Below are 14,223 nucleotides of genomic sequence, written 5' to 3'. Positions count from 1 at the left end.
TTTTTCTCTTTTCCAAGAAACAGCTCCTACTTTCATTGATCTTTTTTTATTTTTTTATTTGTGTGTGTGTATAATTTATTTATTTTTATTCTCCTCTTTGTTATTTCCTTCCTTCTACTACTTTGGGTTTTGTTTGTTATGCTTTTCCTAGTTACTCTGAATGTATGGTTAGATTGTTTCTTTGAGATCTTTCTTGTTTCTTGAGATAGTTTGTATCACTGCCCTCTTAGAACTGCTTTTGCCGAGTCCCATTGATAATGGAACATTGTGTTTCCATTTTAATTTGTCTCAAGGTATTTTTAATTTTTTTTTCAACGTTTTTTATTTATTTTTGGGACAGAGAGAGACAGAGCATGAACGGGGGAGGGGCAGAGAGAGAGGGAGACACAGAATCGGAAACAGGCTCCAGGCTCTGAGCCATCAGCCCAGAGCCCGACGCAGGGCTCGAACTCACGGACCGCGAGATCGTGACCTGGCTGAAGTCGGACGCTTAACCGACTGCGCCACCCAGGCGCCCCTCAAGGTATTTTTAAATATACTCTAGAATTTATTCATTGACCCAGATTATTTAGGAGTGTGTTGTTTAGCCTCATTTGTGTTTTTTCCAGTTTTTTTCTTGTGAAAATTTCTAGTTTCATATTGTTGTGTTTGGAAAGATGCTTAATATGATTTCAATCTTCTTAAATTTATTGAGACTTGTTTTGTTGCAAAAATGTCATCTAATCTGGAGAATGTTCCCTGGGCACTTGAAAAAAATGTGCATTCTGCTGTTTTGTTTTGGTTTTTTTTTTTTTTTTTTGAACTGTTATGTATATCTCTATTAAGTTTATGTAGTCTAAAGTTTCCTTTAAGGACACTATTTCCTTATTGATGTTCTGTCTGGATAATCTATCCATTGATGTAAATGGAATGTTAAAGTCACTTAATGTTATTGTATTACTGTCAATTTCTCCCTTTATATCTGTTAATATTTGCTTTACATGTTCAGATGCTCCTGTGTTGGGTGCATAGATAAATACAGTCATATACTCTCGGTGGAGTGATCCATTTACCATTAAGTAATGCCCCTTCTATGTATTTTGTTATAGTCTTTGTTTTAAAGTCTGACGTAAGTGTTGCTATGCTAGCCTTCTTTTCATTTCCATTTTCATGGAATGTCTTTTTTTCATCTTCATTTTCAGTCTGTATGTGCTTTTAGGTCCAAAGTGAGTCTCTTGTAGGAAGCATATAGAGGATCTTGTTTTTCTATCCATTCACTCACCCTTTGTCTTTTGATTGGAGCATTTAGTACAGTAACATTTAAAGTAATTATTGAGAGGTATGTGCTTATTGCCATTCTATTTTCTGGTTGTTTTTGTAGTTTGTCGCTGTTTCTTTTCTTTTTTTTTTTCCCTTGGTTCCTTCCCTTGTGTTTTGATGATTTTAATTAGTGTAATGTTTGGCTTCCTTTCTCTCTCTCGCTCTCTCTTTAGATTTCTTACAGGTTTTTGGTTTGCAGTTATCATGAGGTTTGTGTATGACAAACCTACGTATACAGTAGTCTATTTTAAGTTGATGGTCACTTAAGTTTGGACACATTCTAAAAGCATCACATTTTATTCTCCCTTGCCACATTTTATGTTCTTGACATCATATTTTATATATTTTTATTTTGTGTACTCCTTAGCCAATTATTCTAGGTCTGATTCGTTTTACTACTTTTGCCTTTTAACCTTCACACCAACTTTATAAGTGGTCGATCCACTACTTCTACTACGTGTTTACTTTTACCATTAATATTTTGTTTCTGTTACAATTTTCTTACTCGTAGTTAAGACTTTTTCTTTTCTGCTTAAAGAAATCCTTTTAATGTTTCTTGTAAGACCTGTTTAGTGCTAATGAACTCCTTTAAGTTTTATTTGTCTGGGGAACTCTTTACGCCTCCAATTCTGAGTAGGTCTTGGTGGGAAGATTGTTCTTGATCGTAGGCCTTTTCTTCAGCACCCTGAATATATGTCTTTTCCTTATGGCCTGCAAAGTTTCTGCTGAAAAGTCAGCTGATGTATGTAACTTGTATGTCATCAGTTGCTTTTTTGTTGCTGCTTTTAAGATTCTCTCTTTATAATTAATTTTTTACAGTTTAATTATAATATGTCTTCATGTGAAGCTCATTGGGTTCATCTTGTTTGGGACTCTGATTCCTGGACCTGTATGTCTGTTTTCCTTCCCAAGTTAGAGAAGTTTTCAGCTATTATTTCTTCACAAAAGTGTTCTGTCCCTTTCTCTCTGTTCTCCTTTCTGGGATACCTATAATGTTAATGTTTTATGCTTAATGTTGTCTAGAGATCTTTTAAACTATCTTTATTAAAATTTTTTCTCTCTTTCACTTGGATGGTTTCCACTCCTCTGTCTTCCAGATCACTGATTTGTTCTTCTGCATCCTCTAATCTGATGTTGATTCTCTCCAGTGTATTTAAAAAAAAATTTTTTTTAATGTTTATTTATTTTTGAGAGAGAGAGAGAGACAGAGTGCGAATGGGGGAGAGGCAGAGAGAGAGGAAGACACAGAATCGGAAGCAGGGTCCAGGCTCTGAGCTGTTAGCACAGACCCTGACATGAGGCTTGAACTCATGAACAGCGAAGTCATGACCTGAGCCGAAGTCAGATGCTCACCTAACTGAGCCACCCAGGTGTGCCATCTCTGGTGTATTTTTGAAATTTCATTTATTGTAGCCTTCAGTTCTGATTACTTATTTTTAATATTTTATTTTTATTTGTTGACATTCTCACTGTTCATCTATTATTTTTCTGAGCCCAATTAGCACCTTTATGACCATTACTTTGAACTCTTTATTAGGTAGATTGCTTATCTCTACTTCATTTTGTTCTTTTCCTGAGGTTTGTCATATTCCTCTGTCTCCTCATTTTGTCTGACTCTCTGTTTGTTTCTATGTATTACGTAGATCAGCTATGTCTCTCAGTCTTGAAGGAATGGCCTTAAATAGTAGGTGTCCTCTGGGTCCCAGAAGAACAATCCCCCCAAAGCCACCAGAACCAGGCACTCCAGGGGTGACCCCTGTGTGATCTGTAGGCACCTTCTTGTGGCTGGGCTATAGCTGCTGCAGGGCTGCTGGTGAACAGAGTTGTAAGCACTAGTTTTGACTTTTGTGGTTGTACTGGTGTGTGTGGCAGGTCCCCCCTCCTCGTGGTGTGATTCACTTAAAAAAATTTTTTTTTAATTTTTTTTCACATTTATTCATTTCTGAGAGACAGAGAGAGACAGAGCATGAGCAGGGGTGGCGGCGGGGGGGGGGGGTAGAGACAGAGGGAGACACAGAATCTGAAGCAGGCTCCAGGCTCCGAGCTGTCAGCACAGAACCCGATGTGGGGTTCGAACTCACAAACCGCGAGATCATGACCTGAGCCGAAGTCATACGCTTAACTGAGCCACCCAGGTGCACCCCCCCCAAAATTTTTTCTTAATGTTTATTTGTTTTTGAGAGACAGAGTGCGAGTTGGGGAAGGGCAGAGAGAGAAAGAGACACAGAATCTGAAGCAGGCTCCAGGCTCCAAGCTGTCAGCACAGAGCCCTATGTGGGGCTTGAACTGATGAACAGCAAGATCAGGACCTGAGCCAAAGTCAGACGTTTAACTGACTGAGCCACCCAGGCCCTGCGCTGTGATTCACTCTGAGGGGCAACGGTCCAGGCCAAGGCTATTCACCAAGTGTGGCAGGGCATAGTGGGAGTTGCATTGGGGGTACCAGTCCTAGCTGAGGCCACCTCCTGGGTGAGGCAGAGTGACAGCCATTTTGGTGGGTCAGCTACTGGTCAGGTGGGTCCACAGGGTAATGTGGAGGTGGGGTGAGTGGGCTGGCAAGGTAGATGGAATGTGTCAGAGATGGCACCCACCAGTGTTGGCCCAGCTAGATAGAGGGAGAGTAAATAAAATGACCTTACCAGCCTTCCCTCTTAAAGAACATCCCTACAGATCCCTGCTCCTACAGTCCATGCCTTAAGATTAGTCAATAAATCTCTTTCACATATGGCCCAGGCACTGTTCAAACTGCTGCCTCTGTGCTAGGTCTCGGTGTGAGTAACTTGTGTTCAAGCCCTTGAAAAGTAGAGTTTTGGCTTCCTATTGTCTCTGGCTTTCTTGAGGTTAAACGTTGGTTTTCAAAGCAAGAAATTCCTGGGTTTTGTCTTCCTGTTGCAGGTCCCCAGCGCTGAGGTAGCAGATGTGGAACTTGAACCCCTCAGTGCTCAGGGATTACCTCCTCTCTATGCCAGGGGTGTGAGCCCTCACTATATCGTGTCTTTGACCCTTCTCCTCTCCTCCTCTTAATGTGCCTTTTTCTTTATATCTGTGGTTGTTTTGGAGCTGCTCTGCTGGTCTCCCAGTTGTTCCCGAAGAGAGTTGTTCTTATGTAGTTGTTTTGTTGTGTCTGTGAGAAGAGGTGCGCTCAGGGTTTTTCTTCTCTGTCAACTTGATCCCATCCTCTGACTTCTTTTTTAAGAATACAGAAGAATCTGGCATAAGTCATTGTAGTAGAAAAGTCCTGAGTCACAGTCACAGACATTAACATAACCTGTTGTTGGGATAGAAATACTGGAGGTATATTGCAAGCATTTTGAGGAGGTCCTTGGATAGTCCTCAAACATACATGAGGGGGGATGGAGGGAGGGAGGGTGAGAGAGCAAGAGGGAGGGAAGGAAGGAAGCAGAGAGAGAGGGAGGGACCTTTCAGCTTAGTTTCTGATACTGAAGCTGTATTCATTTTGTTTCTCATTTTGCACATTTGGTTCTCTACTAGTTTCTCATACATATTTCTTTTCATCATCTTTTTCTTTTATATCATAAACTGTGAAACTTTGATATGTTTTACCAGCTGTCTGTTTCCCAGGGTTTGTACTTTGTTGATATGGCTCTATTCCCAGCATATCATGGAGCCGTTTTTTCTGACACATTCTTAAAAAGCAGCTTAAACACAAGGCCCTGTACAAACACTTGAAACATGAACAAGCAAATACACATGAATCTTGATCTCCTTTGATGCTTGGCATAGCACCTTGCCTGTGGTAGAAACTAAATAATTAATTTTCGAAGTGCATGTTGAATAAGGAGGATTTTGGATTGCATCTTTTTTCTCTCGCTCCTTATGCTTCTCTTTTATGTCAACAGAGGCAACACAGTCTCCAATGCACAATATCTGGGATCGTACAGTTGAGTGGCCCGGGGAACATTACTTAAACTTCAAATTCTTCTCCTGTGGTTCCAACACTTACATGGGAAAGTTAGCTAGCCTCTCCGGTCTTAGTTTGCCCACCTGCAACTTGGGGAGGATAATAACATCTGTTTCATAAAGATTTTATGAGGATGAAATTAGTCAAAATCTATAAAGGGATTAAAACAGTGCTTAACACATATTAAGCATTACTTAAGTTTTAGCCATTATTATTTGACCATCTCCATCTCGTGGGATTGAGAAAAAGTCATGTGTACCCTAGGTTCTCTCCGTTACAGACTAGATGTTTAATAACTAGTTGTTTTCCTGCTCTTGTTCCATTTAATTACTCACTGATTTTTTTAATTTTTATTTTTTTTTATTTTGAGAGAAAATGCAAGTGAAGGTGGGGCTCACGAACCGTAAGATCATGACCTGAGCCAAAATCAAGCATTCAGATGCTCAACCAACTGAGCCACCCAGATACTCCACTTACTTATTGAACTGTTAACTTGCTGTTGTAATAGAAAATAGGCTATCACAAATATTACTCAGCTAATTAAATCAGATCTTCCATGTTTTTGATTGTGGGGTATGTGTGTGTGTATGTGTGTGTCCATATTTAGCAGGATTTGCAGGTTCGTTAGAAGCATCATCTCTTAGTCAAAATTCCTTGACTTCATTTCAGTAGGATGGAAATCCATGCCGTTTTCATTTATGAACATTTGTAAGCTGAGTCTTTGTGACCCTAGGATTAGAAGCTCTACTGTTCCCAGTTGGAAGACTTGGGACAAGGTACTTCTCTAAGTTTCAGTGTCCTCATCAGTAAAAGAGGAAAACTAGTACCTCCCTCCTAATGTGGTCACAAAAAGGAGAGGGCCATCATAATAGCTATATACAAAATGTCTGAAGCACTCACTCTGTGCCACACACTGTTCTAAGTCTTGAACTTATCCAAAAGGCTTAGTGCAAAGCCTGCACTCCCAAGCGTTAGCTGTTGTTGTTGTTAATTCAAGTCTGAGGAAGTAGGTGTAGCCAGAATGTAGAAGGCATGAGCTCCAAGTCTCCTAGCTAAGGAGTCTCAAGGTCATGGTGGAGTTGGGGTTTGAATCCTGTCAATGTGTCTCCAAAGTCCAAGATCTTATGCCTCCCATGACTGCTGCCTGTCACCGTAGACCTCTGCCCACCTGCATTCCAGTCAAAGATGTCTTTGCCAGGCACCAAACTGCCTTTTGTCTCTTTTCAGGGGATCTCATTCCTTTGGAATGCATGCCCCCTATTTTGTGCATGTGAAAGTCCTTCTCTTCCCCTAAGATTCTCTCAGCCCTGAAGCTTTGCTGGTTACCCTCCTTGGCCTGCCCATGACATTTTGTATAGAGGGAACTTGAGAGAAGCACACTACTTAAGTATCATTGTGTCTCTTACTGTGCACTTCAGAATCTCCCATTTAACTTCTGCTCATTAAGTATTTATGGGACCGGTGACTAGTTATTTTGTAATCAAGGGCTTACCTCCTGCCCTTGGCTTGTAGGGTCTAGGGAAAGGATAGGAGCATAGACCCTACCACCCTTACCTGGTCACTGCCCCAGGTGAGATCAACAGTGGTCCCTAAGTTTGAGAGCTGTCAACCTCCTCCTCTATGCCATCCCATGATATAGCATCCCTACCTACCCCTCCAGAAGAGAGTAGGATGGGCAACACACTCGAAGCTTCAAGCCTCCATTGATGGGAATGGACTGTGTGTAAAGGCCACGGGACCTCCCCGGAAGACATACACACATGATGCACACACGTACATAGTTCTAAATTTTGAATACTCTTTGAAATGTTGACTTGTCCTTCACTGAGCTCACTGTGGGTCAGGTCTGGAAGTGCATGTTTGGAAGAGAAAGACCTAAGCTGAGCCAATTAGTGTAAATTCTACTCAATCTTAAATATACTTTTGGGGGGCACTTGGTTACAGCACCTTTTTGCTCCACTCAAACTTTACACCATCCACTGTTCTGGGGATTTGTTAAGTGTTACAAGAAAAGGAGAGAGTACTTGGACGAAGGGTCTCCCAGGGCTTTGCAGGGCTCCTTGAGTCCTTGTCTCCACTTTATCCTGCAGACTCTGCCCCCAGAGGCCTTAGGTCATAGTCCACCCCTTTGGGGAAACCGCTGCTGGGACTATGTGAGACCATTAGAAGAAATGGACATTTTAAATCCAGGCATTTAAACTGTAATCCTACTAAATAATTTGTTTCCTGTTTTATATTGTTTGCATACAAGAGGGGGTGGAAAAATCCAGAAATGTTTTCCAGTGCATTTCCTTCCTTCCACCCCCAATCCTGCTAAAGATACAGCATGCAGATTTCATGGTGGTAGGGTTATTCCCAAGTGCTAAATTTCTTTGTGCCCAATTACTTTCCTAGTAGGAATGGCATCTAATACTTTCTATCACTACGATGCTAGCAAATGTTGGGTCCACGGAAGGTGCTTGATACGTTGATCAATTAAATGCTGATTTTGTACCCCAGTTCTGAGCTCTATAGGGAATGTGGTCAGATATTTTGGTACACCTAGGAAGACATCCACCTCCATTTTCTTTCCACCTTTCTATTTTTTTATCTGCTGAAAGCCGGCTGTATCCTCACAATTGAAATTACATTTTTGGTCATTGCCAAACACTTTCATTCTGCCAAATGAAGTGGGGGGGGGGGAGGGGCAGGAATCTCTTTTAAAGGTATCTGATGCTTTCGAGCATCCGTTTCTTGAATCTTCCTTTTTGATGATACCTTTTCCTGATTCTTCTGTCCTCTGTCTACCTTTTCTTGCCCTGGTGGACTCTAGTTTGCTCTAGATTTTGTCCTCAAACTTCTCCTCTTCTCTATGCGTTCCCTTGTTGAGTTCATTCTTTCTTTTAGCTTCTCCTCTTACTCCTTTGTAGATGACTCCCCCAAATACAAATCTAGCGCTGTTTTATCTCCTCTGTGACTCAGCCTGTGTTTCCAAGTGCCACATCAACTAGCATCCACACTTCGGTGACCCACATTTCATCACAAATTCAAAGTCTTCAATGGTGGCTCTATTATTTTGCCTGCCCTAGTCTCCTTTCTCTTCTCGGTGATTCCATCTCAGTTGGTTAAAGCCCCAGTCTTTCTAACACATAGAAATACAAATTGAGTGGTCATTACTGATATATCTCTTTCTTCCACCTCTTATACCCAGTCTGTCATAAATGTCCCCCAGAAAAACATGCCTTAAATTTGCTTCTGTTCCTCTGCCAGCACCTGGCCCGGCCCCAGCACTGGCCGCGCCGTTCATCGCAGGAACAGGCTCTCAGTCTCCCCCTCTTCCTCCTGCCTCTCCCTTGCCCACCTCATGCACTGGCTAAGGTGCCGTCACTTCCCACCTCCACACCTGAGGGTGGTCCCTGCTGCCTGTTCTCAACCAAATGCCCCGTGACTCCCAACCCCCTCCCTCTGTGTCCTCTGTGGCGAATACGTTAAATCCTCAAATCGGTATTGAGTGCCTTCCACCCACCACGCACTCAGGCCGTGGGGGTGCAGTAAGAGGAGCAGACCAGGTTGGTCCCAGCCCTCCCGGGACTGTAGTTTCCTGAGCAAGTGAGCTCACTGCCCCTGCCTCTCCACCCCCGCCTTTAAAGGTCCGGTGTGTCTCACTTCCTCCCCAAAGCTGCCTTCAGCCTCTTCAACCCACGGGGATAAATCCCTTTTCAGAATTCCTATTGTCCTCGTTTACTTATTCTCTGATCCTTTCGTGTATATTAGTTTTAACTACCTACTTGGACTGTAATGTCCTTGAGGTCCACTGTTTTTTATTTGCTGTGCTATCTCCGCTGTGGGGTATGTATTATGTGTCATTGTTGTAGTGGTATTCACAATAATTACTACTAGTAATTACTGCAATTATGTGCAATTAAGCCACCATTAGAAGAATGCAATGAATTTGTTATGGCATGCAGAACTTTACATGTGTTTGCTTCTCTGATGAGTACATACTTCACTCACTTAAGTAATTGACTCAGCGTCCACTAGCTGTGGGTCTCAGGGAAGTCACTTCTTTCTGAGACTCAGTTTCTTCATCTGCAGTGCTGAGAGCTGGACGCCTTTTTCTTCTTTTCCCACACATCACTGGATGGGTGCCTTCTCTTTAAGGTTCCTTCCACTTCCAACCCTGTGGTTCAATTCAATTTCACTCCACTCATTTCTAGGGAATCTTTACTGTGTACTGTGCACAGATTTGTTGCTGAGGGAGTATAAAACAAATATGGCCCAGTCCCCACCCTCAGAGTTTTTGCCATCCATTGTAATAACAGGAAGCCATGGGTATCCGAGGGATAGAGAACAAGGGGGTAATTACGTCATTAGGAGAAAGCGAGAGTTGATTCTAATTAAAAGCTTCCTGAAGGGGGAGAGATTTCCGTTCCCTTGAAAGGAGGTAGTTGATGGTGTGGGAGTACAGAGGCCCTGGTGGGGAAAGCAGCTATTCAGCGGTGAACCAGAACAGGGCTGTGTTTAGGATCAACCAACCAGACATTGGTTGTGTGCTAAATTTAGTGTGGCTACCTCACTGACGGTGTTGCAAAGCACAACAGGAGAGTTTCAGCTACGTCACAAAAGTATGTGGATCTCAGAGGGGTGAGCCATTTGGCTATTTGAGATGCATCCTTGGATTAAAACCATTTATATTGGCAGGCCCACATGCAGAGGCTCATAAGCCAGAGGGGAATATGTCTCCCGTTGATGATACATCTGGATTCCTGTCACAACATAATACACTGAATCACCATTACCATCAGCTAGTAATAGAGTTCAATATTAATATTTATGTCTCTCCTTATTCCAGAAGGAACTGAAGCAGTTTGCAAATATATTCACATGAACAAGCTAAAAATACAAGAGATGCAAAATGAGAGAATATAAGTAGAAACAATAGTGTGAGGTCAGAGGAAAGTTAAATGCTCAAACGTTCTAAGCACTGTACCAGAGATGGGCTGCATAACTGGGGCTTAGTAAATCTTAGCAACCAAGCATTTTTCCCCTAAGGTTTTTATTTATTTATTTTTTAATGTTTATTTATTTTGGGGAGAGAGAGGGAGAGTTGGGGAGAGGGGCAGAGAGAGAGGGAGACACAGAATTCGAAGCAGGCTCCAGGCTCTGAGCTATCAGCACAGAGCCCAACACAGGTTTCCAACCCATGAACCGTGAGATCATGACCTAAGCCAAAGTCAAATGCTTAAGTGACTGAGCCACCCAGGAGCCCTGAAAGTTTGCATTTTTATTTTGAAATGTGGCATCTCAAAGATCCCAAGCTTATGTTCAGAACCTTCTCTTTATTGATCCAAGAGATTTTCACAGTGGCCCACGGTGTGTGCTTTCATTCATGTTGACTGCTCTTTAAGTGCGTTCACTAGGAGCAAAGGCTCTTTGGCTGACTTTCTGTGGCTGCGTTGCTAATGCACCAGTGATTTTACTCAGGGAAACTCCGGTGCTGAGATGGAAGAGAATCCCCTCTTGTTATAAAATGTAAACGTCATGTCCTTTTAGAAGCTTCTCTCTCTGACCGCCCCCTACCCTTCCACACACTTTTCGCCCAAACATGCTGTTACTAGTTTGTGCCGCTTGAGAGAAGCCAGCCCGCAGAGCCAGGGGGATTTGCGGTGGGGAACAGCAGAGGGGGAGCACCTGCTGGGGCCCCCCCCACGTGAGCTGGCTTCGCTTCCATTGACAGCGTGAGGCAGCACGAGCGCTATGGCCAGCTGACTCTGGTCAACTCCACGGCCGCGGACACGGGCGAGTTTAGCTGCTGGGGACAGCTCTGCCAGGGCTACGTCTGCAGGAAGGACGAGACCAAAACCGGCTCCACCTACATCTTTTTTACAGGTAAACCGTTGGGCGTGTCGGTGGGACGCTTCGGTATTCTGGACTTGGCCCAGAGGTACAGGTTCCAACTGGGTGCCGAGTACCTAATAGTGACGATCAGAGCGCTCCCTGTGTGCCAGGCTCTGTCAGTTATGTCCGTTATTTCGTGTAAGTCTCCCCAGCGACCCTCCAGGGGAAGCACTCCTGTCATTTCTCTTGTGTTCATTGGGAAGTAGAGTTTTAGCGAAATGAAATACCTCCTTAGGGTCACACAGGTAAGTGGTGGTACTAGGATTCGAACCCGGGCTGATTCCTGAGTCTGTACCTACGTTGGCCAATATGGCAGCCACTAGGCATGCGTGACTATTTACATTTAAGTGAAAATGGTTTAAAATGAAACCCCTTAAAACTCACTTTCTGAGGGCCACTCGCCCTGTTTCACGGGCTCCATTGCCACATGCGGCTCGTGGCTCTCCTGGACGTTGCAGACAGGGACCACGTCCGTCATTACAAAAAGCTCTACTGGGCGACACTGCTGTGCACGTGTAGTCACTGTGCTCTCAGGGCCCATGATGATCTTTCTAGAGCCTCCATGGCCGTACGATGCTTCGCTAAAGGCCTCCTCGTATTTGTTCTTAGCGTACTGTGAGCTGAAGTTTTGGGGGCACGATTCCCAAAGCCTGTGGGCTTTGTGGCTCCAGCCCCGATCCCTGCGCTGAGTGAAGGGCCTAAAAATGCACAATGCTTGCTTCGTGTCCAGGCAGGGGCTCTCATGAGTGCTGTCTACATCCTGACTCCCTCCGCCTTTCGGACCTACAGTGACTTAGGCCTAGGACCCAAATGATCTTCTGCGCTGGCCATTAATGAATGCTAGCAAAATCTCGAATGTTTCCCCCCCTCCCACCCACACAGCTCCTCTCCAGCCAGAAGATGTGTTAGCAGAGCACTCTACCGTGTTGGAGTCACATGTATCTCGTTTCATTTTTACCACACCCCTAGGAACTAAGTAGAAGCTACTTGACCATCTCTGTTTTAGCAATAATGATGCTGACGCTGAGACCTTGAAGGGCAAGGTGACTTGGTCAGGGTTCCATGACTGGTAACGGGGAGTAAAGAGTCAGCCCCTGTTTTTCTGACCTGGGATCTAATGTTCTTACTGCCCTAATCTGTTTCTAGGACAAGGTGGTGGGTAGATTGATAGACAGGCAGAAAGACACTAGCTAGCATCACTGGTGTTGTCAGGCGAATGGCTAACAGTTGTTCATAGGTAATCCCTTCTGATCCTCATTCTGGAATGTGTTGCACAGACTTATTCATGTGCCTTTAGAGCCTGTTTTTCTGGACAAGGACTGATGCCCTATTTCACACTGCAGATTCAAGATTCTTTGCCATGATTAGCACTATCGCGTCCTTCTAAAAGATTGGATTTTGAATTGAAAGTTTGAACTGAAGACTTCCCTTGAGCCGAATGCCCCATGAGGGTTAAAGGGCTCTCTTTGAGCTAGGTCCTCGTTCTTAATTTATGGGCAGCTCTTTAGGGAATCAAAGGAAGGCTAAAATATTTACCAAACTATTTACTTCAATTGTGAAGAAACTTGGATCAAAAAGGGGCATGACCTAATGTGTTGTATCATTTTCTCTTTTCTCAATAGCAAGCCAAGAGGCCAGTTGGATTTTCAGTCCAGGGTTTAGCATTTGTCTCTTCAGGCATGGGTGGGTTTGCAAAACCAAGATGAGCTGTTTCGGAAGCTGAGCCTCCTGCTCCTGGCTCCGATTCTTTCAGAACATATGCTTCCCCACGACCCACGTAGAGAAACGTCTGGCATTCATTATGTTTGTAGGTTTCCCAGAGTTTGGTTGCAAACACCGTGAAGCCTCTTTTCGACTGTTGTTAATTTGCGCGGTTTTTGATTAAGCAATTGCCACATATTATAATGACTCTTTATCCGAGAGGCTCTCAGAAGGTTTTTCTTTTTATTGAAGTATAATATATACAAAGAAAACTACACAAGTCATAAGTATACAGCTCAATAAATTAACCTCAAATGAATGCACATATTAACTACCATCCAGATCAAGGAGGAGAACATTACCGGCGGTAGAGCTTTCTCATAGCAAAAGGCTTGGGCTCCAATGATCATATGTAGTGAAACCACATTAATGAGCATTTTACTAAATATGGGGTTTGTTGAAATTTGGACTTTGTAGCCTATTTGATTTTTTTTTTGAAATCTAAATTTCCATGTGCTTAGTTTTCTTAAAGTAACGCTTAGCATTGACTTGAATACATACAAACATGTTTGCAGGAGGCATGTGTACTCTAAATTTTTTTAAATGAACTTCGGTAAAGTTTTTTGTTGTTGGTAGATGGAATCTGCTTACGAATTTCTTTTTTTTTTTTTTTCTGTTGGTTAAAGCAACTGGTGAGGTCACTTCTTTCAAAGATTGTTTTACAGTAACAAGAAGTAAGACCACATTTTTGTGTTCTAGAATTTGGATTGTTCACTTAATCTACTGGTTTTGTTTATTGGTTCAGTTTCCTCTGTAAAAGAAAAGAAAAGTTACTTCTAAATCTTAGAATCAGAAATTCCTGAAGGGCTTTTGTTCAAAAGCTATCTTTAGTCCTAGAGATTCTGTTCTCTCCAAATGGGGATGTGGAAGCAGAGATTAAGTTGACCCATCCAAGGCCATATAGACTTACTCTGTGTGAACACATGGGTGTTAGAAACAACATTGACCAAGGTGCCCCTTAACTAAGCCTGAAAGTCAATCTATCATGAATGTGGCGCACATCACCCAGCCTGATAGAAAGCCTTGCAAAAGATGGAGGTTCCCTGAGCCATGGCATACTCCTTGATCTCAGAGCTGGGGAAGGACCTCCATGTCAGTGAACTTGGCACTCCCAGCCAAAGAAATCTTGGCCCACGGAGACATTTGGTGTTGTGTCTGAGAATAGGTCACCAACCTAAAACATCACATGAATGTGGCACAAAGAGGGCTAGTGAAGGAAAAAGCCAGGAATAATGATTTGTATCAGGAACGTTGTGGGAAAAACATAGGAAACAACTAAATGTTGGGGTATGATCAAGTTCAAAGATTTCTCTTAGCAATTCCTATAGCATTCCCTCACACTAGCATCCAGAACACAGAGGATT

The 14,223-nt window shown here is 43.0% G+C and overlaps 1 protein-coding gene across 2 annotated transcripts in view; it reads left to right on the top strand.

Annotated features, from left to right (window-relative positions):
• PDGFRL (platelet derived growth factor receptor like) overlaps window positions 1-14,223 on the top strand; it is a 69,950-nt gene that overhangs the window by 50,065 nt on the left and 5,662 nt on the right. For both annotated transcript variants that reach the window (XM_015086775.3, XM_053216344.1), the window contains exon 3: window positions 10,938-11,089. In XM_015086775.3, coding sequence (XP_014942261.2) covers window positions 10,938-11,089 — 152 coding nt within the window. The remainder of the gene's footprint in view (window positions 1-10,937; window positions 11,090-14,223) is intronic.

This window comes from Acinonyx jubatus, chromosome B1 (genome assembly GCF_027475565.1).
Source record: "Acinonyx jubatus isolate Ajub_Pintada_27869175 chromosome B1, VMU_Ajub_asm_v1.0, whole genome shotgun sequence".
Taxonomy (NCBI): domain Eukaryota; kingdom Metazoa; phylum Chordata; class Mammalia; order Carnivora; family Felidae; genus Acinonyx; species Acinonyx jubatus.
The sequence above is the reverse complement of the archived record's forward strand: the minus strand, read 5'-3'. Positions and strand labels throughout refer to the sequence as shown.